Source organism: Agelaius phoeniceus, chromosome Z (genome assembly GCF_051311805.1).
Source record: "Agelaius phoeniceus isolate bAgePho1 chromosome Z, bAgePho1.hap1, whole genome shotgun sequence".
NCBI classification, from domain to species: domain Eukaryota; kingdom Metazoa; phylum Chordata; class Aves; order Passeriformes; family Icteridae; genus Agelaius; species Agelaius phoeniceus.
Window position 1 is genome coordinate 92,844,622 of NC_135303.1, and position 24,288 is coordinate 92,868,909.

General features: G+C 39.7%; 1 protein-coding gene across 11 annotated transcripts in view; it reads right to left on the bottom strand.

Moving 5' to 3' along the window:
* DYM (dymeclin) overlaps nt 1-24,288 on the bottom strand; it is a 209,547-nt gene that overhangs the window by 41,841 nt on the left and 143,418 nt on the right. For 7 of the 11 annotated variants that reach the window (XM_054652441.2, XM_077171382.1, XM_054652438.2 and 4 more), the window contains 2 exons: nt 15,651-15,704; nt 2,226-2,408 (listed from right to left, as the gene is read on the bottom strand). In XM_054652441.2, coding sequence (XP_054508416.2) covers nt 2,226-2,408; nt 15,651-15,704 — 237 coding nt within the window. The remainder of the gene's footprint in view (nt 1-2,225; nt 2,409-15,650; nt 15,705-24,288) is intronic. The other 4 variants (XM_054652442.2, XM_077171383.1, XM_054652440.2 and 1 more) reach the window with 1 other exon arrangement.

Below are 24,288 nucleotides of genomic sequence, written 5' to 3' on the forward strand. Positions count from 1 at the left end.
ACACAGCTCCCCAGTATGCAGGAAGTTGGTGGGTCCATCCTCTTCTGAATAACCAGCCTTGGTCACAGGAAAAGCCTGGCCAGCTCACTACTCTATCTGAAAAAAGGCTGGGATGGATGCTGAAATAAGAATATAAGAACAGGTTAAGAATAGGGAGATCCTCCCCATGAGTATATCCTCCCAGCTTTCAGCAACATACACTTTAGAAATTTATTGAGCCAAATCTTTAAAGATTTTTTCTGACTCCTTTCAGAGCACAGCTACATTTTAGACATCTACAGAGTCCCATACAGCTGGGAGGATGGAGCTCCCAGCTCCACCACTGCAGAGAAAAGCCTGGTAAGCTCTTGGAGACAGAAACTCATTTTGGTTCTTCTCAGATCCTGCCCACGTGGCTCCCAGACAAGCTCCCTGCAATGTGTACAGTAAAACTGACATGATTTGCCAGTTTTACTGTACACATTGCTGTCCCTTGACTGTTTCAAGGGACAGCAAGACCAATTAGAACATTCTGGCTGTAGCACACAGGAAAAAGACTGGTTCTGTATGGTGCTGCCAGTACTGTTTATGAAGTGCAGGACGTGACAGGGTAGACAAGGAGTCAGATGAATCTCATCTTTTATTCAGATCTACAAGCCTGACAGCTCTTACCACTTGCCAGATGGTGACAGGTACATTTAAAAAAAAAAAAATTTAAAAAATTTCTTTTTTTGACGTCCTTGCTTCTCTAACAAAGGAGCTATTTAAAAATTCAACATGCTCCCTTGGAAAGCTTTAAATAGTTTCTGAATGTAACTGGCATTATGCTGTAACCCAATATTAAATAGTTTTGGGGAGGAATTGTTTAAATTGTTGAGGAAAACCTACATTTAACTGTTACAAAGGAAAGGACGTGCTGCTGTCTGTGGGAGGCACAGGGCTGCAAGCAGAAGGATCTGGCCACCATCAGTTATCCTGGATGTGGGCAAGTAACCAGAGAAGGTCCCTATCTCAGTCAGGAATGTAGACAACTGTTATCTTCAGTGCACCATATCCTCTTTTCACAACTTGAAGACATCTTGTTCTAATCATCCAGACAGTATCATGCTGCCTGTAGTCTGCAGCTGCTGAAAGTTTGGAGAGTTTTGAGCTTCAAGTTCTCCACTCCCCAAACTCTTGCATGACCAGAAAATGTGAAGAGAGAACAGAAGAGGAAGGAATAGGTACAGAGCAGGATTTCAGTTCAACATTTTAAATGATTTTCCTTTATGGGCAATCAGATATCTGTCAATCTCCTGTAATTAAAAGCAAATCAAACCAAAAACTCTGTAGATTACTAGGCACAATAATATGCTATTCACTGCATTCAGAGACTTAGTACCCTGCTCAGCCCTCCCTTCCAGTATTTTGCACCCAGTGGTCATAGTGTGGCTTCAAACATTGCTCACCTCTGCAAACATTGACTAGAAGACAGAGAAAAATTTATAGTGCTTTGAATTTTTCTAGCAGAAGTTCAGGCTCTCCATATGAACATTAAAACCTCTATCAGATGCAGAAATAATGAACAACTGTTTCCCAAAGTCATGCTCCACAGAGAGTCACACTAGTAACAATTTCTTATCCACAGCTATTTTCTTCTGTTTTCTTCTAAAATGTTTCCCTATGCAAGAGGAAGGCTGCTGTGAAGAAAACACTTGGCAGGTGGAAACAACACACATTCAGATACAGACAAGGAATAAGACAGCTGAATGCCTGCTCTTCAGTTATTTAAAATTAATTCCCCATAATCATTAATAGGCTGGTGAGAGGAGTAAGAGAAAAGAAAAAAGATTGTCTGACGATGAAAATTAGCTTTTGCTCTCCTGAAAGGTATGTTTCTAACAAGGGGCAGTCAAGAGAAGCTGACATTGTTCTCCCTTTGGAGGGTGAAAGATGTGTCACAGCTTGGGAATTCCTTACCAGAGGCAGCTCAAAATCCTTCTGATTCTCCTGAGTTAAAGATGTGGGAAAGAACTGTTAAAGAAATTAGAGGGCTGGAACTAAATGACCTTTAAGGTCCCTTCCAACCCAAACCACTCAGTGTTTCTACACTGCCCAGAAGGCGTGTGCAGGCCCAAAAAACAGACAAGAAAAATTCAACATTTAAAAACAAACTGGGAAGAAGTGATAAATATTTTCCACCTCTCAAGAGTAAGAATAGCCCAGATAACCAAGTGTAACCATCTCTGAAGTCAGCTATCACTCACCAGGTCTATATTTTGCATGATGTCCTGGAAGGAGGGGTGAGTCCGAAACTGCTCGAACAGATCGCGCTTGTAGAGCAGAGCGTACACCAGGTTGGGGTTGTGATGGAGGGAGTTGGTCAGGCAGGAGTTGATGATCTCCAGCATCATCCGGATCACTTCCTCAATCACATTCAGGTCTTGTGCCTTTAAGAAAGGAGTGAAAGGTCAGCGTGCCCTCTTCCATTGTAAAATATCGAGTAATAAAGGCAGTGCAAAAGTAATTATTACTAATAAAGCTATTAGCTGGTAATGTTTCTATGGTGAGCAAATCTGGCATCCATGTGTCTGGAAAGAAATCTGTTTTCTCCAATAATCACCAAAATTTTAATTGAAATGCATCATACTAGTACTCAGCCTCATAGCTTGATTCTCCCAACAGGAGCCATGACATAAAACATTACCATATTGTAATCAGTCAAATTCATAAGGGTTAAGTGAACACAGTCTTTTCAACCCTTCCTATTCTAAGTAAAAGCACTTCAGCATATAATTAATTTATTACATTTTCTGTTGAGCCCCTATGCAGGAAGGAGGGATAGGGAAAAGAGAGAAAAAGTAACAGAAATAAAAAACAGTGGATGAAAAAGCAAAGGCAGAAGAAGAAAAACTGACTATATCAAACATCACTGCAACTTCAACATCTGTCACTGTTACCAGACTTATCTTCTTTGATTCTTTTTTAAAATTATTTTCTTGAAGAACACTTGTAACAAATGAAAATAAGGAATCTCCTTTTGTAGTGCACTAAGCCTTCACACTAAGATTAACTTGTAGAGCTTTTCATTTTGTCAGTGCATTTGACAACTCAGACCTCCTAAGCTGAACAAGCTGGCATGTGAACTCCTGCCAGCTGCCTGGATTTCCCTTCTTGAGCTTCACACCAGGATATCTCCAATACAGTTATTCTGACTGCAGAGTTGTCTGTCCTGCCTTGGAATAGGGTAAACAAAGGGCTCTTCTACCTTGTTTGTATCATTTAGGTTGTCTCCATCACATCAAAAACTGGCCAGAAACTACGTGTCTGGCAAGAATGAGAACCATACTAAACCAGCTTGAGCTTTTCTGCTGGGTATGAACAATTAAACCACTGACATTTCCTTTTGCCAACTGCCCACAAAGTTTTCACTTTCTGAGTTATCACAAGGCACTTACATTCTTCACAAAAAGGCAGTACTTACAGCATTTTCTTGGGCTGTCATTCAATCTGCACACAGTTATTTTCTACTATTAAGCAGCACTGTAGGAATTGTCATGTGGCAGATGTATGCTCTCTCCAAGACAGAAGAGAACACAGGAATTTTCATTATCCTGTTTAGACTCAAAAAGAGCAAAATTCTTTGCTACCACTTTGCTCTGGCTGCTTTCAATGGGAAGCAAGGTGCATTTCTTCCTAGAAGTGTAGCTCACAGAGTCCCAGAACAGTTTGGGTTTGGTTTGGTAGAAGAAACTTTAAAGCTCAGCCAGTTCCACCCCTTCTGTGTGCAGGGACACCTTCCACTATCCCAGACCACTCCAACCTCCATCCAACCTGGCCTTGGGCACTCCCAGGGATCCAGGGGCAGCCACAGCTTCACTGGGAAACCTGTGCCAGGGGCCCTCACCCTCACACCAAGGATTCCTTCCTAATATCCCATCTGTACCTGCCCTCTGGCAGTGGGAAGCCATTCCCTCTTGTCCAATCTCTCCATCCCTTGTCCCAAATTCCTCTCCTAGATGGCCCTGTAGAAGGCAGCACCATGCCCCTAACCTGCTGCTCCATTTCTTTTGTGACACTGAGGACCATGGAGAAGTGAGATCCCATCATTATTCCCACACTACAGTCTGGTTATCCCCAACCCTTGTCTTCTACATGTAAAAGGGAGATTTAAGTGGAAGCTTTTTGAAGCTCTTGTTTGAAAAGGAATATCTTGTGCACGCATTCCAGTAAAATTCCTTCTTTAGCAATGATACCTGATAGTGAAGGTTGCAGATTTTTTTCTGAATGTAAGTATCTCCTATTTTTTAATGACTTTGCCACCTAAATTAGCATTGTAGTGTACCTAACAATGATGGCAGAAACCCTTACAAAGCTGATTGCTGTCAATGGGATCACATTAATCTATGACAGAAATAATCTTTACTTTCAAAATACAGGTGGTTCCTCTGCCTGTAGTTACCTAGCTATTGTGCTATGAAACAGCATCCCAGGTAGGTGTTGTCAAGGGTATGTAATGGAAAATATTAGACAAAAATAGAAATAACTGCTTCAGCTGGTAACTGAAGAAAAATCCAGACCTAACTCAACTGGGGAATGGTGCTTGCCTATCAGATTTACTGCAGAATATGCTGTATTATGGTATATTTTTAAAAACTCTTTAAAAACTCTGAGCACTGGCATTCTTCTGCCCCCAGTGCAGCAGGGTGAGCTAGTGACCAAGACACTATCCTAAAATACAGAATAGGTGACTTACACAGAAATATTATGATTCTGACTCAAGTGAGATCTGTCCAGTTACCAGAAAGGTAACAAACCACACAACTGCTTTTCAAAAACTAAATGGGTTTTAATAAAAGGTGTGTTCAGCTTAAACCCCAGGCATACAGCTAATTGAAAAAGAAAGCATTGTTAACCATTTAACATTTTTAAGAGCTAATGGACAGAATGAACCTTCTGTATTTCAGCTACTACATGTGCAGAATCTGGGACCTCCCCATGAAGAAAAATAGGAGATATAGTGAAGATTTTTAGTCACAACAGAATACACAAAAAAGAATTTTTAAGAAGAACTATGTCCATAAAAGACAGAGACGTGGCACTGAATCCCTGTATTGCGCATACATTATCAGGAGAACTGTCTGCTCCTATAATTAGAGATTGACTCATTCCTAAGGGTTTAAAAGTTTTCAAAACAAAGGAAAAAACAAGCATAAATCCAAGGACAGCATTTGGATGAGAAAGTGGAGAAATGCTGATAAAATGCCATGTGGTTTCGTTGCTCTATATCATCAGTATCAAACCACAGACCCGCTGCATCCAGACATAGTATCAAGATAGGCATAAATAAAGTTATATTAACATTTTGTTGTTGCAGTTTATCACCTTGTGTATTACTTTCAGAGCAGCTGAACACAGCTGAAATGCTGAATGTGTGTGGCCAAGGTAAGGACTAACACATCATCCTCAGCAGAGAGGATGCTTACATCCTTTTAAGACCAATTTTTTTACTGGATTAGCTGTTATATAAAAATAGAAGTCAAATATTGATTTGTGAAATGTAGACATGCTTCAATCTATGGAACAGTACATTTAAAGAAGAGGAGTTAAAAGTTTCCTATTGCTTACAAGTGACAAATTCAGTGTGGCACTCACATTTAAAATTACTACAACATTCCTTTACAAAGCCAGGCTTAGATAATGCCTCTGTCAACATCGATGTGTACCAGTCCTCCTCCACCTATTTTTTTGGTTTATTCCCATAGAAATAATTATAACCATCATTAAAAAGAAAAGTGGAAGCTAAAAGCTCAGTACCAACTCTGTGAGACTGAAATCATGCCTGCAAAGGGGACGGGAATGTAGGCACAGCCCTTGCATTACTGTGGGTAATTCTAGGTAGTCACTTCATGTTCCTTCTCAGGAGAGAAGTTAAATGTGGTGCTTTTTTGCAAAGATTCTACCTTTTAAAGCAAAAAGACAGATGTTTGGTCGTGTTCTAGATGAACAAGGGATAAACCAACCAGTGACAGCTAAAAGACAGCCACGTCTTTTAGGCCCACGCCCAGGTACACGTCTGGGTAGTCTTTTGGTAAAAGGAAAAAACAAGTAATCATGCCAGAAAAAAGAGAATGGAAATAAGCTGAGAGGATGCAGGGGAAAACATGATGAATGAGAACATTATCTGGGGAAAAACAATTTGAGTTTGATAAACACTATCAAGGAACACACAAAAGTTCAAAGCCAAGGCAAATGATGGGCAGAGCTGGATGTTCCTGGATCTGACCATCCTGGAATATTGTTGCTTTCTTTACTGCAATACAGTTAATAATTAGCATGGTATCCTCCTGGGCAAACACTTCCACAGAATTAAATACTTCCATCCTGATGTGCGAAACCACTTGGAAAGTATATAGCTTTTAAATATCAAGAGAAGTCAAGCAGCCTAACCATGAAACCCCAGGCATTCGCTCACAGTTAGTTCCTTACAGACATATTTACCCATCAAAAAAACAAATCACTGTCAGCAGAGGATGCAAAAACTCAGCGTCACCAAACACCTCTTTAATTTATGGTGCCCCATCTCCTGGTTCCCACAACGGAACATTCTGAGCGCTCATCCTTTTAATTCAATTTGACATTGAATTCATTTTAATTATTGTGACCATAAAAAAGTGATTTAAAAAGTTCTATCATGAATGAATGCAAATCTCCACTCTCTAAATGTTACCAGTTCTGAGGAGATAAAGGGAGGCATGTCTTGTGTAATTCAGCTTAGTGTTGCATAACCATCCCTTGTGGTTTGTACTGTTTAATATAAACAGAGGCAAAATTATTCAGCTTTCTGTTTTCTTTCCTCCAAAGTTAGTTTATATAGAAAATAATAGCTGGTTGAAAAATCAGAATTTTGGTGACTTGTGATGCTATGAAATGGCATCAATAAGCAAAGGTGGACATGTGTTTCTCTTCCATGATGAAATTAGCTCCTTGATTAGCCCATTTTTGACTGGAAGTCAAGCACCGCCCTTTTTCAGAGTGGTCCCCAGGGTATTGCACAGCATGGATGGTGACAGATTTCTTAATGATATTTTGCATTTTTGATCACTAACCCAGGAAGATATGCAGCACACTCAGTCACAGCTGGCACAGGTTTTCAGAGCAGCTGTGGTTGCTCTATCCATGGAAGTGTCCAAGGCCAGGTTGGATGGGGACCCTGGGATAGTGGAAGGTGTTCCTGCCCATGGCAGGGGAGAACAAGATCAGCTCTAAGGTCCCTTCCAACCCAAACCATTCAGGGACTCGAGTCCATGATTCTAAGAAGCATTAGTGAACAAACTTAAGTCTCATATAATGTCCACATGACAATTACAAGCTTCAGACTATATATTATAGATATGATTATATATTTCTTTATAGCAAGCTGAAATTCACTTAAATGAAATGATCTGGTTTTCCTCCCTTTTATCTGGATATACAGTAAACCCCAATCCAAAGCAATGAATAATTGTAAGCCTAAAGAGGTCTACTTTCTAACTTTTATAAAAATTGGAGAGCAACTTTTCCTTTGTGGCAAGATCCATGTTAATGGTGTTATGCACCATATGACAATGGGTACAGACACCCAGGTCACTTGTTTGTACTAAAAAAAGCCACATTTCTCACTGTGCATTCACATCACAGCAATTTTCCAGCCAAATTATACTTCCAGCTAAATAACTGCTAATTATATAGCTAGCACAATAAGCAGGAAGAAGCTTATCTGCCTAAAAAAAGCAAAACCTGAGCAGGGATTGGTAACGGAGTATGCTACAACTGCATAATGTAAACAGGGTAAAAGAAAACAACAAGAAAACATATTGTGCTGAAGTCTTAATTCAAAGAAACCTGATGAAATAAAGTGGAAATGTCACATGTAATTGCAAAAGAGATACTTGATGGAAATGCAGGCTGACAAAAAAAACATGTCCTAACACAATTCTGAACTTAACTGCTTATGACAATGAATGGCTTTTAGTGAGTGGAAATTGCTGCCAGTAATAAAATGCTTTGACATTTGAATTTTCAAAAGTGCAAGTTGCTTTGTGTCAAAGCTTGGTGGCTTTAGCTCATTCTGTCCAACACTGCTGGTCCCTCTCCAGTGGAGCCAGGAGTGCACACAGTGTGCAAAAGCTGTGAAGCAGCTACTTAAAACAGCTGGACATGATGCAATAGTTTCCTTCCCAGGAACTCCACAATTCACAGAAGGAAAACCATCTCAGACTCACCACTCTCCCTGCTAGGTCTGAGTGACCCCTGAAGGACATCAGCTCCCTTTGCCCCTCTTTGCAGCTCAGAAAATCCCAGGATGGTTTGGGTTGGGAGGGACCTTAAAAGCCATCTTGTTCCATCCCCTGCCATGGAGCAACCTTCCACTGTGCCAGGCTGCTCCAAGCCCCATCCAGCCTGGCCTTGGGCACTGCCAGGGATCCAGGGGCAGCCCCAGCTGCTCTGGGCACCCTGGGCCAGGGCCTGCCCACCCTCCCAGCCAGCAATTCCTAATTGCCAAGAGCCCAAAATCTGTGCCTGCCCTCTGGCAGTGGGAGCCATTGCCTGGCTGCTGTCCCTGCAGGCCTTGTCCCCAGTCCCTGTGCAGCTCTCCCGGAGCCCCTGGAGGCCCTGGAATGTCAGGAAGGACTGCACCATGTCCGTGTTGCTGCATCCACACTGTGGGACCGCCCATCATCTTCACAGCTGAGGCTGAAGGCCTCATATAGATGTAGGAATAGAGAAAAGGTGAGGGTGGAGGCTGCGCAGCCAACTCTAATTATGGCTGTTCTCCATGCTGAGCCCCTGTCCATGATGACTCACTATAGCTCTTCATCTGTAATATTTTCAGTGAGATTCAACAATTTGTGAACATAAATTATAAAAAATTATAGTCATAAACAACTACTTCCTTCATGACGCAGATATGACTATAAAGGCAATTTTGTCAGCAATGAAAAAAAAGAAAACCATACATACACTGCACAATTAACAGATATCAAAAGGACTAAGAATGCCAAATTAACCCCAAAGAGACAAGTTCTGTGATTTTTTTTACCAGGGAGAAACCAACAGGAAAAATTTGGTAAACTGTTCCAGATCCATAAGCTGCATGAACACAAAGTATAGCTGAACAGATAGTTTCAGTTCATTTTACATTACATTTTTCTTTCATCTGGCTTTGTACATGCTAAAGAATACTTCAATGAATTATGCTTTTGGACATGCAGTAGTTACTACTTGTGTCTGTAATGCAGATATTCCAGATTTCAGGGTGGTACCCCTCAATCTTTTGTGAGGAATAGACAATAGATGCTACAGGGAATTTCACCTTGATAACATAATTTATCAGCATCCACAATTGTAATGATACAAATTTCCCTTTCTCTTTATTGAGGAATATCTATAGTTAAATATTTTCAAATAATTTACTTTATTTTTAGTTAGTTTAAGAGAAGCATATGTATCTTGTTTGTATTAGCTTTGGGGAGCTTCCAAGAGAGCTGTCTGAATTTCCTGCACTTTCAGCAGAAAATAAAACCTTCAACAAAATAAACTTGCTCTGCCAAAGGAGTGGAAGAACAGAGAGGAATGAAGGAAGCTCACAAGAAAGCTGTTCTTACCCTCAGTGAGCAAAGCAACTTCAAAGCCAAGCCTTTGGTGACCAGAATCTTATCTTTATCTCTTTTACTGGCAACACTCTTTGGCTGTTCTATGTCAAGCTTAGACAACTTTTGGTAAAGTAGGTACAAGGTGAAAAAATGCAGGGCCTATGGTGATTATAACCTCAAGTATTAACCCTGCCATCTCTGATCACTGCTTAGAAATGAAAGCACTGCTGTCACACAGCAGAGCTGTTTGTTGCCAGACACTTTGATAAATAAACTGTCCATCCTGACATTCCTCCTCTCCTTCCCGAGCAACTGGCAAGCTGAGAGTGCAGGTTTTCAGCCACGCCGAGCCAGCCTGTGTGGGAGCACACTTCCCACAAGGAACACGGCATTTCCAGCCCATATCCCAGTGCCAACACCCACCACAGCCCATGACAAGGAGGAAATGCCATAGTGTGTGTCCTGTCCCAGAGAAACAGGCCCAGGAGCAGTCTGCTCCAAAGGAAAATACACCACAGGACACCTGCCAAGGCAGCAAGCCCAACTGCTTTCCTGCTCCAAAACCCTGCTTTTCCCAACTTGCACTGGCCCAGGAAATACTGAGCCATTTCTGAGGACACAAATATAACTCAGGGAAGGTGCAGCTGCTTCACTGGTACTTCTTGCATGACTTCACCATACTGTGTTTATTATCCAGCTGACCTACAGCTAACCCACTGCTCATCTCCTGCTCACCCCATCACTTTCATCTCTTTTTCCATCCATGCCCTTCCTGTGTTTGAAATTCCAATCCTACACCACTTTACTTTGAAATATTTTAACTTATCCTCCACTTCCTTCAAAGTCAGTCTCCAGAATCAACCAAAAATTACTATAAAACTGCCCATATTCCTTCAGTGCTTTACTGATTCTTGGTGATGCTTCATTCTCATAGCCCTGTGTCCTTTTTACCTGTTTACTGAGGATTTTGCAATTCCCAGAATCACAGAAACCCAAAATGGTTTGGTTTGGAAGGTTTATTGGCAGGGAAACCTTTCACTAGACCGGATTGGTCCAAGCCTCCTATGAATCAAATCAAATAACCTGATTTTCACCCGAACTAGCTTAGAAAAGGCAAATTACTCCGGAAGACATCTCTACCCAGGGTCAAGCTTCAAAGGTTTGTCTAAGCCCCACAAGAAGCTTCAGCATAAGGTGATCCACCACAACGCCCAAAATACCTTGAAGTCACCAGCTGGGAACTCTAACACTCAAAGACAGTATTCCCAAACCACATGCAACAATGACAACAGAATACAAACAGTATTTAGTAAAACTGAACCCAATCATTGTCTAAGATCCCACAAAACCTGTGAAGCAGCTGCTACTAGAAGATGACAACATTACTACTAAGAAAACTAAAACTGTGAACTTTTATTTAGTCATACAATGCTTGAAATACTAATGAGGTTTTCTTGCTGTTGAAAGGAAATGAAGATTTCTCCCTTTCTCCATGAAATTTAGCAGTATTCCCTAAAGCTATGGGAAGATTTCGTTTAGTTTGACTGGTAGAACAAGAAAGAACAAGTCCCATACACAACCCCAACTCCACCATACAAAGGTAAAATAGATCATCATGATACAGGCTTTAATTAAGAGAACCAATCTACCTTGAGGAGAATTCGAGAACTTTAAAGACATTCCTCAAGTGAAAAAGTTTCTGATTTCAGCCCTACACATTCAGCTTAGCTGCAAAATGTCACCAGTAAAACTGTTTGGAGAAATTACACAGCAGTAAGTGCTGCAAGAACTGAAACCTTGACAATTATCACTGAATGATAACTATCACAGGATGGTTTGGGTTGGGAGGGAGAGAGACCACCTTGCTCCATCCCCTCTGCCATGGCAGGGACAGCTTCCACTGTCCCAGGCTGCTCCAAGCCCCATCCAGCCTGGCCTTGGACACTGCCAGGGATCCAGGGGCAGCCACAGCTGCTCTGGGCACCCTGGGCCAGGGCCTGCCCACCCTCCCAGCCAGAAATTCCTTCCCAAAATCCCATCTGTCCCTGCCCTCTGGCAGTGGAAGACATTTACTCTTGTCCTGTCATTCCATTCTCTAGTAAAAAGTACTTTTCCACTTTGTAGGATCCCCTCAGGAGCAATGCAGGTCTCATATAAGAAAAAGTTTCCAATTTATGCATTAAACCTAACAGTAGTATGAATAACAATGTAAATAGTACCTAATGAAATCTGTAGACCTTAACGTGTATCTTAGGGATGATTTCTGATGATCCTTTTGAAGCAAGTGAGTAGTTCTCCAAAAAGGAGCAAATTTAACAATTTCCTATGAAAATACATTTGCTAATACAGGCATTCAGTTTTGTGTTTGACTTCATAGTTAACTCCAGATTTAAGCACCCTTACCATATTTTAATGCTTCTTTGGAATGGGCTCTTATTCTTTTTATCCTATGTGATGTTAATTGAAGTACAGAAACCTATATTTTTATCATGAAGAAGAATAAGATGGCAAAACATCACATCTTGCAAATGGCCAGAAACACCCCACCAATTAGCTGTTAAAACCCAATAGTTTTCTTAATGTTTTTCCTTCACACCTCCCAAACTTTACTACATACGATACACTACAGTTGCAGGAAGCAATTTATCCACCAGTACCCTCACCCCAGCATAATCCCCGACTATATTACCAAATATTTTCTTCATCCTTGATATTATGCTTAGCAGTAACAATGGTAACACTGTCTGCAAAAGTTCATATAAAACTATTAGCATGTTTCCTGTGAACCACCTGCTCTCACTCGAGAAAATCTCTCAGTAATTACAGGTTACACCAATCCTGGAATGAGTCTGGGCTCCTCAGGACAACAGGGACATGGAGGGGCTGGAGCGTGTGCAGGGCAGGGAACGGAACTGGGAAGGGGCTGGAGCCCCAGGAGAGGCTGAGGGAGCTGGGAAGGGGCTGAGCCTGGAGCAAAGGAGGCTCAGGGGGGCCCTTGTGGCTCTGCACAGCTCCTGACAGGAGGGGACAGCCGGGGGGTCGGGCTGTGCTCCCAGGGAACAGGGACAGGAGCAGAGGGAATGGCCTCAGGCTGGGCCAGTGCTGGAAGTTCAAGTTTGACAGTAGGGAAAATTTCTTTCATAAAAGGGCTGTCCAGCCCTGACACAGCTGCCCAGATTGGAGTCCCTGCCGCTGGAGGGATTTAAAAGCCATGTGGATGTGGCACATGGGGACTTGGGTCAGAGGTAGCCTTGGCAGGCTGGGGGAATGGTTGGACTCAATGACTTTTCCAATCCAGACTTGAGAGGGCTTTTCCAAAGCAAATGGATCCTACAATTCTATGGTCTTGCAGACCAACCTTCAGTGTCTAAGCAATTTTAATTGAGAAGGTACCAAAACAGACTGAATATGTACTGATCCCTGACTAAAGCTGTCAACTTCACAGAATCTGAATTCCTAAGTTTTCATATGGTTCCTCACTGATCAGATCCCATGGTTCAGCATCTCTGCTATGACACAGCAGCAAAACCATCAATGTCTTGGAACTGTTTTCTCCCACTGAAAGTACCAATCTGAATAATTCTGACCCTATCTAAGAGAAAAAACTTCACACACAAGACTGTGTAATCCAAGTACTCAATACAAACAGAGACTGAATGGAGTTTCCATAATTTCCATACTATCCAAGCAGAAGAGTTTCCGGTCCTGATGATGCACAGGATGTCAGTGGGAAAAGTCAGTGCTTCTCTCTACTCAGCAGCCAAAAGATTCTGTATTCCTGCCCTTGGGATGAAAATTGCTATTGAAATTTCTGTGGGAGGCATAAGAAAGTCAGAAGGGGTTTGCAGAGCAGACATATCCATCATTACAATTTGAGAAATGCCAAGGAGGCAAGGGAATGGTGTTACTGCTAAAGCCACACCCTGCCCCTGCTGCCACAGAGCAAGACTCCTGCTCTGCTCAAACACCAAAAATCACTGCAAAGGGACACTAAAATGGGTAAGACAACAATAGAAAAGCACCACAGAACAGAAAAAAACCCCTGTTGACAGTATTAGGCATGTCTAAAAACAGTAATTACAAAAAAGATTGATTTAACCTGTTGCTGTTCATGCAGAAGGTTACAGTGTGCACACAGGAAAGTTTATATGATGGTTCAGCAGTAAAGAGCATCAGTGCTTGAGAGAAAATGTCAGGTCTTAGGTAGCAGACAGCTGACAAGGGATTATGGCACAAGATGCCCAAACTCCTGTGAGCAGGAATAAGCTGCTTTACAGCCATCATCTTATACCAGAGCTGAAGATAAATCATGGAAAATGCTTTTATTTCTTATGATACATTAGAAGATAGCAGCATGGTTAAAGAAGTAATTCTTTATGACACCACTCAGCACATGTGCTATATTCATTCTTTCAGTGGTATTAAATATTTTGAAAATTAAAGGGAATAGCTTAACAAAGATATGTGAAACCTTTCAGAAAAATCACATTATTGAGCTTTGAAGTGGTTTTCAGTATAAAGGAGATAAGTTCTTCTAAGATTAGAAAATGTAAGAAAGTGGTTTTGTTTTCCTCTTACCTTTCCAATTCTTCAAAACTAGTCACTGCCAGTAAAAGTATCATTTATTATATTAACCTGGGCCCAAAAAAACCTCCATGAACAAATTTCAAGAACTGCTCTCTTGAGCTAAATAAAATGGAAATTGTAAGGAGATGAGAAACAGCCTTCTGAGGGCTGACAGCAAACAAACCAAATAAATGGGGTATCTTTTAGATTAAATCTCTTTTTACTACATTCCATCTTATTTTTGAAATACATTTGGTCACAAAGACACTGCATCAGTTCTGATAAACACAGAAGTTGCTGACCACTGTGCTGCTAAATGTTCTGGAAGCACAGAGCAGCTGCAGCCTGAATGCCAAAAAAACAAACCTTTAACTGAGATGTGGAAAACCCAAAACTCAGAGAAAATAATTGCAGAAGTCTATGTACAGAGGAACTTGTTCCAAAATGAACTATGAGCAACAGATGGTATTTTCTCAAATTTTGAGGCAAAATGCTCTTGATGGAAATATGTAAACACTGCATTATCCAACTAAATAAAATTTCCTGAAATATTTATGAAGCCTTGTCTATTTTGGGACCAAAGTTAATTTTGTGTAACCTGGTTCATAAAGCTCAGCAGTGACAGACAGGGAGAAGATGAGAGATTACTGCTGAAAGACAGTGAAGTACCTGGGTACATGGTACATGGATGTTGTACATCCATCCCAGAGTCCCTCAACTCTTCCTCACCAAAATCCTGTTTGTGATTATAACTGGTTACCTATAATTTACACTAAGTTTTCTAACAAACTTTAATTAACTTACCACACATTAAGATGACTAATATATTGCAGAAAAATAATTTTACATATCAGAAAAATTCCACAAAGCTTTTTCCCATGGGAATGTAACATGACTCTTCCTATTGACTCAATTTATCAAAATCTAGAAGATTAGTACTGGAATGGGAAAACTTGTCATTATTTGTTCAGATAACTTTTTTTGGCTGCATTGAGTAAGCATCTTATTTCTCTGTGAGTGCCACAAATTATCTGCTGGTGAGTAGATAAAAGACCTGCCTTTGGGAACTGCAACATCCATTTTCTCCACAGTTTATCTGGAGAGAACAGATATACTTCAGATAATGAGTCCTATTGCAGTGAATAAAGCAAATTGAACCTGCAATGTAACAATACATCTTATTTTCTCTAGAACAGGACGGCTGTTTTTTGTTATTAGCCAACATTATCTTTGAGGTCAAGGGTTTGGGTTAACAAACACATAAATGCTGGAGTGGAACAGGCTCACAGTACACACTGTGCCAGCTTGATAGCAACACAAAAATGCATTGGAACACAATGTTTTTGGAGAATATGTCGTTCAGTAGTGGGCCACAGCTCACCCAGTTTGGGCTCCAGCCCGAATATGAACAAGAGGAGCTCTGGAAGAGCTCCACCACATTCCAGTAACATATCTGAAGGGCAAATGGAGAAAAAAAAAAAGGTATCTTACGTGTATCAACTTTGTTTCAGAGAAGTGAAGGCAATCAGACATCTCCCAAAAGTGCTGGGGATAACAAATACAGGAGGATTAAACAACAGCAATGGATTAGAGGCTTGTCTCCCCAGAGCCTTCTCTTCCCCAGGCTGAACACCCCTAGTTCTGTGACTCTTACTCAGAGATTGTTAAGAATTGCTACTTTTTGTGCAAAGTCTGGGTTACTGTTTCTATAATTTACCAATTCTGTGGAAGAATTCCTGTTTTAAAACCTGACTTAGCATATCAATCAACAAAGAAATGAGAAAAATAGGAGAAATAGCTAATTACATGAAAGGGAATTAAAAGTTTATCTTTTCAATCACACCTGTGAAAAACATTAGGGTGTCCATACAATTCAATAAAAATGAGTAACAGACTCTTATAAATATCTGTTTCTTGTAAATATATTCTCTAAATTTTGAGAGGTTTTTCAGGAAGGTATTTCACAGAGAACAAGAATCCACTCTTGCCAATGGGGATAAACAAAATGTAAATTCTCCCTTCTACATTTCTTTAATGCTGTTTTCAGGCCAGGTGATGAGGAAATCGGTTTTCAGTAAGTGGCTTATTTTGCTCCAATAAACCTACTTTGTGATACTTCATATGAGCAGCAGAGAGGAGCCTATCCTTTTTCAAAATCCAATTTTGGTTTTGGATTTCTGTCTATATTAATAATTTTTTGTATCCAAGACTTTTTCTTATTCACTTCTTACCAAGACTGTCTTTTAATATGGTTGACTCATTCCCTTTAAAATACTCTCCTTGCCTTCATCCCATCATTCAGTCTCCTGGCCACCCACACTGCCAATCAGCAGCAGTTGTGTAACATTATAGGTAATATTAACAACAGCCACCAGTGGGAGAATTGCCCTCAGCATGACACTGTGAAATGCTGCTCAGGGGGCACAAGACCTCTCCGGGAAGATAAATTGTAAACTGATGAGATTAACTTGCTTCAGTAGCATGGACACTACGTGTAATAAATGTGGCTCTGCAGAAGTAGAATATGGTCCCGTTTCAAGATTTTATAGAATTACAGAACCGTTTAGGTTGGAAAAGCCCACCAAGATGGAGTCCAACCATTCCCCCAGCACTGCCAAGGCTACCACTGACCCAAGTCCCCAGGTGCCACATACACATGGCTTTTAAATCCCTCCAGGGGTGGAGACTCACCACTGCACTGAGCAGCTGTGCCAGGGCTGGTCAAGCCTTTCCATGAAGAATTTCCCCGATATCCACCCCGAGCCTGCCCTGGCCCAGCCTGAGGCCGCTCCCTCTGCTCCTGTCCCTGTTCCCTGGGAGCACAGCCCGATCCCCCCGGCTGTCCCCTCCTGTCAGGAGCTGTGCAGAGCCACAAGGGCCCCCCTGAGCCTCCTTTGCTCCAGGCTCAGCCCCTGCCCAGCTCCCTCAGCCTCTCCTGGGGCTCCAGCCCCTTCCCAGCTCCGTTCCCTGCCCTGCACACGCTCCAGCCCCTCAGGGTCTCTCTTGTCCTGAGGGCCCAGAGCTGTCCCCAGCATTTGAGGTGTGGATGCTTTAGTTCAGACAGATTTGAGCAGCATCTCCACAAGTGAATAACTTCTTCCGTTATTTTATCCAATGTGAAGCATACTATCTTCCTCTTATAGTATGTTTCTCAAAATCATTGGGTCTTGGATCACCCTAATTTCTATTATTTTCTTTGTCTTTCCAGTGCCAAATCCCAGATATCTGCAATGAAGGAGTCTAAAGATCTATGTTTGGTTACTTTTTAAATAACTTCTTAGTACCCTTTGGTAGTAATGGATGGCTTTTTTTAAAACAACTAAAAACATACAAAAATGCCACTGGTTAGTCTGTAAATGTCCCAGTAAAATACAAAGAGGAGAAATTGGAAATGGAAGGTACAACGTGTTCCGCCAATATCTCACAGAGAAAAAGCAGCACATAGAAATTCCAATTCCAGTTAGATATTTAGTACCAAACAGCCTAAAAGGTTTGGTACATACTTTCTTCCTCGTCCATTTCCTCTACTTTATACGGCTGCATGTTTAAAAAAACAATTACTGGGATGTTTATAACATATGGTCACATACTTATGGTTTTTAAGCACTACATTTTTCAATCAAAACCTTGCGTTAGGAACACCAGAAAATTGTTTTAATGCATTGTTGAAATAGATTGCTGTTATAAAAATAAATCCTACTCTTTGGAGAGCTACTGCATTAGATTGTTCTGTTTGTCTGTGGACGTCTGACCAAGATGAACCATCCAGGTGAATAATTGGTTTCTGAGAAACCCTGAACAAACCACTCATGTGAAAGAGGCAGCAGGAAAAGCATCTAATGGCCAAATCATCAAAGAAGGGTGCTTTGGGGATCAGTACTGCTCCTTTTTTCATCCAAACACTCCAATACTTGCCATTAGTGTAAATAAAACAAATGTTGGTTTACATGGCAGTAATAAACAGTTTTATAGAGAGGCCTATGAGGGCTTTATCTTAATAATGTATCAAATTTTCTATCTACAGCTATACCTAAGACCCTTCTAAAATACCAGCGTTCCCAGGCTTCCAGTTCTCTCAAATGCAACCCAATTAGCTGTGCAGGAGAAAGTTCTCCTGTTTAACTTAGGGAGGTGCAAAGGAACCCCAAGATCTCATCCTTTTATAAGACAAGCTCTTACAATTTCTTCAGTTTAATCATCTTTTCTTTTAAGAACACTCATTTAAGCAGTCTTCTCAAAAAACATGGGGTTTGAGCACAGATTTTGAACAAATGCCATAATTTATACCCTTTACTGCAAAATAATGACAATGTCCTAAAGCTCTACAACTATTAAAGTAGAAAAAGTAAAAAAATTATTATCATATTTGGTTTATTTCAAATGTTTCTAACAAGCAAAACAAGGGGTTTTGAAATTCAGCAGGTGTTCTTCCACTTATTTGTTTTCCTTTCTCATAAACCTGAAGAATGAAAGATTTTCAATCAGATGATTATAAGATGCTACTGCCACAGTAAATGTTCTTTCACACCAAATGAATTTTCATCCCTATTTGCCAAAATAATGAGAATTTCTAAGTGAAATAAAGCTTAAAACCGTCTGTGTAACACAAATACCAGACACCAATGGCACTTTTGTGGATGTCCTGGGTGATGAAAGACCAACATCCTATTGAGGAACATCATCTTGATGTTCTTCAATATATTTAATGTAAAAATCTTTCAATCACAAGCAATGTATTTGTAAAGACATAATAATGCAAAAGCCAGCTGCAAATAACTATTAGTACTTCATAGTAATACACAGAAGTTTAAAGAGACTGAACTTCACCAACATCTTTTTTCACAGGATTTTTGGATAGTTCTTCTGTTTAAGGATAATTTATGCAGCATTTTCTTATGAAAGTTTCAATTCATTTAAAGGAAAGAACTGATTAAGAATTCAGACAGAACTGCAGAATTCAGCTATTACTCAATAGAAAAGCTTGCTTTAGATTTGGGTTAGGTTGGTTATTTCAGTCTATTCTGAAATAGCTATTTTTTGGTGATATAAAAATAGGGGGATTAGGTAGGAGTAATATTCTATAAAATATAATTCATGTGAAGGAGGGTATGACTAATATTTAGAAAAAGTATTTTTAGGCCCTCTGCTCAATACTGGAGACAGGCAAACCCAAGAATAACCTGATATTGAAAACGTTACTTCATCAGCCATCAAGTCAGAGTAATCAAAAGGAAGGTGTTATCCTGCAAAACAAGGTGACTCTCCTATTAAGTGCAACTTGAACAGCTAGAAGCCACATACTATTCAAAACCCACCCAGTACTATATTGCTTTACCATATGCTTTCATTAAACAACACCCTAATAAAAATTCTCTTGTATAATCACATTTTAAGTTTATTCCTCTAGACAACACGAGAAACTAAAAATTCACACACAAAAATGAAGTTTTTTAGACTACTAATGATGCATGACTAAGCTATTAAAAAAAAATCTTACTGGGTTTCCTGATGCCATTTTGAAATGGAAGAAAATAGAGACAATAAAAACACTGAAGAGACCTAGGCAGTGCTTTGGGTAGTAAGTAGGTGGTTTCTGAATTTTAAAGAAAGATTATGACAAAAAACAAACAAACAAACAAAAAAAAAAACCCCCAAAAAAAAAAACCCCCAAGAACTACCTTAGTTTTTTTTCCTCACTCCAGTATTTGACAAATATGGACATATCTCAGTTAGCAATCTTGATTTAATTTGGCAAAAGTTTCCCATTCTGCCAGCAGTGTATCCATTCTACATATTTTGTGAGTTCTTAGCAGTTACCACCGAGCAGTACTTTACAGACTACCAGCTGAACAATGTTAATTGCATCACACTAACTCTATTACAGCCGACCAGTTTATTTGGAAGTAGGTTTAATTTCATTTCTGCATCATTTCTGGAGTCATCAGATAATTGTGGGGAAGACTTCCCATTTCTTCGTGATAGCACACGTTCATAGGAGAACACTTCTATGTGATGGCAGAGCTCTGCCTTAAACTGCTCTTTAGATAATTAAAAAAATCAGAGCTGCAGGATACCTCATGTAATGTTAGATATGCAAGCACAGAACATATTATAGGACCTGATGAACCTAGAGGTCTTTTCCACTCCAAATGGCTCTATGATTCATAGAATCATATAATCATAGAATCATTTGGGCTGGAAAGGCTTACAGATCATCTCCTTCTAATCCCCTAAACATCACAACATTTATTTAAAGGTCAAATTATTCACATCATTAGTGAATAAAATACTTGTTTTTTTCATACTGGATTAAAAATTAACTTCTCTGCATGTAACTGAATCTAGAACATTAATAGATTCTAGATCTGTTCCATTATGTTTAAAAGACAGCAAATACTGCAGTTCATGCACCTGATTTTACCTACTCTTTAGCAATTTCAAGTTTCTAAGATAAATATGGAGCTCTTAATTATAACAGGCATTTTTTTCCTAGGAAGTAAATGATGCAGGGGAACCTTTTTACATCTCTTGATGTACAGGGGGGAGACTGGGCTGGTTCTCCCTTGGGGAAACTCAAACGAAGGACTATTTATGAAGTACTTGGAGGTTTGAATATAATCAAATGTAATTACAAGATATAAGCTCCCACCCCCCGAAATTTCTTTTTCGTTGAAACCACTTTTGTAATACTGTTTTTTAATAACCCCCATAATGGCCGAATTAGAGGGACCCCAACTGAAGTCATTCATCCCACATAAAACAAACATTGCTTTTTCTTCTTAGCTTTGTTTTACAAGCTACATTACTTCCAGATGACGCTCGAGGGGCCTAGGAGTTTCAAGAGTTAGATGGTTAAACAGACAGCTGCTTTCTATTTACCATATAAATCAGGGAAAAATCAAAGAAGAATCTAAATATTGGAATTCATTTAGCCCATTATGGAGCACAAACTGAGGGGGAAAAGAAAATAATACAGAAATCTCATCATCCAGATGCGAAGTTTAATTCTGGTTATCAAGATGAGAGAAAAACTCATCAACATTTGCAGAATTCCAGCCCTCCATGAAAGCCAGCTTTGCAGACTGGGTAAATTTACTGGATTGGGAAGGAGTCATGAAAAGTCAGCTCTGATTGGGAAGTCTCCAGCACTACCAGGCTTTGCTACTGCAGACTTTATATATATAACTACACATCAAAACATATATTTTTATACATATACATGCACACACAAAGCTCACTACATTTGTGTTTTTTACATTTTTCCCTTTGAGTTGCCAACATGCTTTCATTCTATGCTAAATAACCCAAATTCCAACAGATTTTGGACAGAGGATTAAAGAATGGCTCTCCATATATTGGTTAATGTATCTATTAATATGAAAAGTTTGATATTATTCTACAAGGTTTTTATCCCAAATTTCATCCACCACTGATGTGCTGTTTAAATTATAATGCTGTGTACTAAATAATTGAATATATTGCCACTAAGTGGGATTATTTTTAGAATTTTTCCTAACACATTTAAGCTTCATCTGGCTAGAACAAATTTTTTTAAACCCAAAATTCAGGAGGTAAAACTCAAGTGATGTCGTCTGCCAAACTACTTGAATCTAATACTATATCTACATTTAATTTTTTATTTCCTCAATTTTTGCATTAAGGAAACTATTTTTTCTCACATCAGCAAGAAAATGACATGAACTTGCCAAAAATCAAAATTTACTCTCTTCTCCATAGAAAGAGTTAAGGAGGAACTCTTGTTACCAGCTGTAGTTTAAAAAGCAGTGAAAGCACTCAAAAATCATAAAGAATACTATGAAATCCTTGAAAAGAAATTTTTGGTGTAGATGGTAGCTCCAACAACACATCTGACGTGTTACTTCCCAAGAGAAGTTAGCATGTCTCTAGTTATGCTGTTAAGTACCTCTGATTTGATAAATTACATTAGGCTGTAATCAAATTACTAAGAAAATCATTGATATGTTTACTTAAGTAATGTGTCTTGATTTGAACTGAAAGAAGCAAAATTCTCAATTATTGTATTACCAGTTTTCTTGTTTGCTAAAAGCATTGGAAAACATGCTTTCATTGAATGCAAGAAAGTACGAAAGATAAACTTAAGTGGACTCTTCCCATTTCCAATTGGATTATATGTAGTATTTCAAAACAGGTCAATGCTGCTACAAAAACAATGAATAATAGTCTAACAAAGGATTGTATCCAACAATGAATAATAGTCTGAACAAAGAATTGTGTCTTTGAGGCAATAACGACAGGGGTTGGTTGTCTCTGTCCTGCTGCCTTCTCCATCCTGCTCCTGAATCCACCACACTGACAAGAGTTTATCAGGAAAGGACCAGGATACTGGTCCAGCCTCAATAAATGAAACAAGTTGCTCTTTTCTTTTTTAAAAACCAGAAAAACCCCAGCAAGAACAATATCAAGGCTAATGGGGTCAGTTCCTTACTCCAGTTCCCAGCTCCACTGTTACACCACAGTGTAGGTGTGGTGGCAGACTGCAGCAGATAACTCACAAAAAGAACATTAATAAACATGTAAAGGTAGAACTCAGTATATTCCTACCACCATCAGGGAGTATAAGCTTAGGAACTGTGTATTGGGCAAAAAACTTACTAGAATATACAGAGTACTATGGTTCAAACACATAGAATTTAAGACAGCATCTTAAACAGCACCTAGAATAATTTTATGTGATTTAACCCTTGGATTGGGGTTCCATGCAAATTCCCATTTGGATTACAGAGCACAGTAAGAAAATGAATAATTTCTAAATTAAAGTGAATGAAAAAATGGTGGAAAAGGCATTTTTAAAATACAGATTTGGTCCGAACAGAACCTGGCAAGAGAGCTGCTTATTAGGCAAACCTCCACCTCTCAACAAACAAACCTGCGCAGAGCACGCAACATTGGAATCACCCTTTTCCTTAGCTCCACACTGGGATACAGAGGTAAAACGTGCTCCAGGACTTCTGACATTTCAGCCCCCTCCACTCCTGCACTCCTCCTTGTTCTTACACACAATATAAACACAGGCTTTCAGAAGCAGAATATGCTGAAGTGATGAAATCTGGCCTCAACTTTTTTAGTCAACTGCCTGTGTTTCAGGCTGAGCTGTAACATGAGCAATTTGGAGAGGAAAAAGAAAGGACCAGAAAGCCATGCCTTAAAAGTTTACCTTATTGTTTCAAAATACAGGCCACGAACTTAATTTACTCTCCCCTATACCAGTCTTTCCAAGGGCTCTCTTTTCCCCTTCCATCCCTACATCATACTAACAGTAAAAAGAAAAAAAAAATCGGTGGAGTATCTAAGCCTCTTGGCTGTACTCCAGGGAGCTTTCCCAGCTCTATCAGCTGCATTGTTCAGCTGTTTCTGAACGTAAGGGGACAACTTCATACAGAAAGCTTTTCCCCCTGGGCCTTTCCTTAACTGCAGTATTGTTTACATCCAGCAAGTTAAAAAGTTCAAAACCTATAAAATATTTTTCAAGCATTATTTTTTTTTTTCAAGCAAGTATTCTTACACATCTTAAAATATACATCTTCATATGTATGTTACCACATGCCTGTGTGTGCCTATGTGTTTTGCAGAAATGTGTATCATGCTGTTTCCTTATTTAAGTCATTAAACTATTATATCAAATTATCTTTTTAGGTATTTTTATATTTAATGCTAGAGTAATAGAATATGCAAAGTCACAGGCAGGCATATTCTGGACCATGCATTAGTCCTGAAAATAAAACAGTTGATACATTTTCATCCTCAAAAATCCCAAGCAAATGATGATTTTCTTTCCTGCACACAGTACTGCAGTGAGGGTTCAAATGAGTACAGACCAAAGATACTTCAGCAGTACAAAGATATTATTCAAGTCCTCTCAAGACGTCTCCTTCTTCCACCCAAAGCAGAAATTTCCCAACAAGCCATGCAATTAAATACAAAATTGTTGCCTACTTGTGGGCATTGGCTCAGCAAACTGAAGGGAACTCAAAGTATCCATGTATTCAGAACATACTAATTTACCCCATGACTCCAGTACTCCCTCAGAGGCTCACTGGGAATTGTTTTCAATCATTTTTAGGCATTTTAAGATTCTGTGGATGCTAAA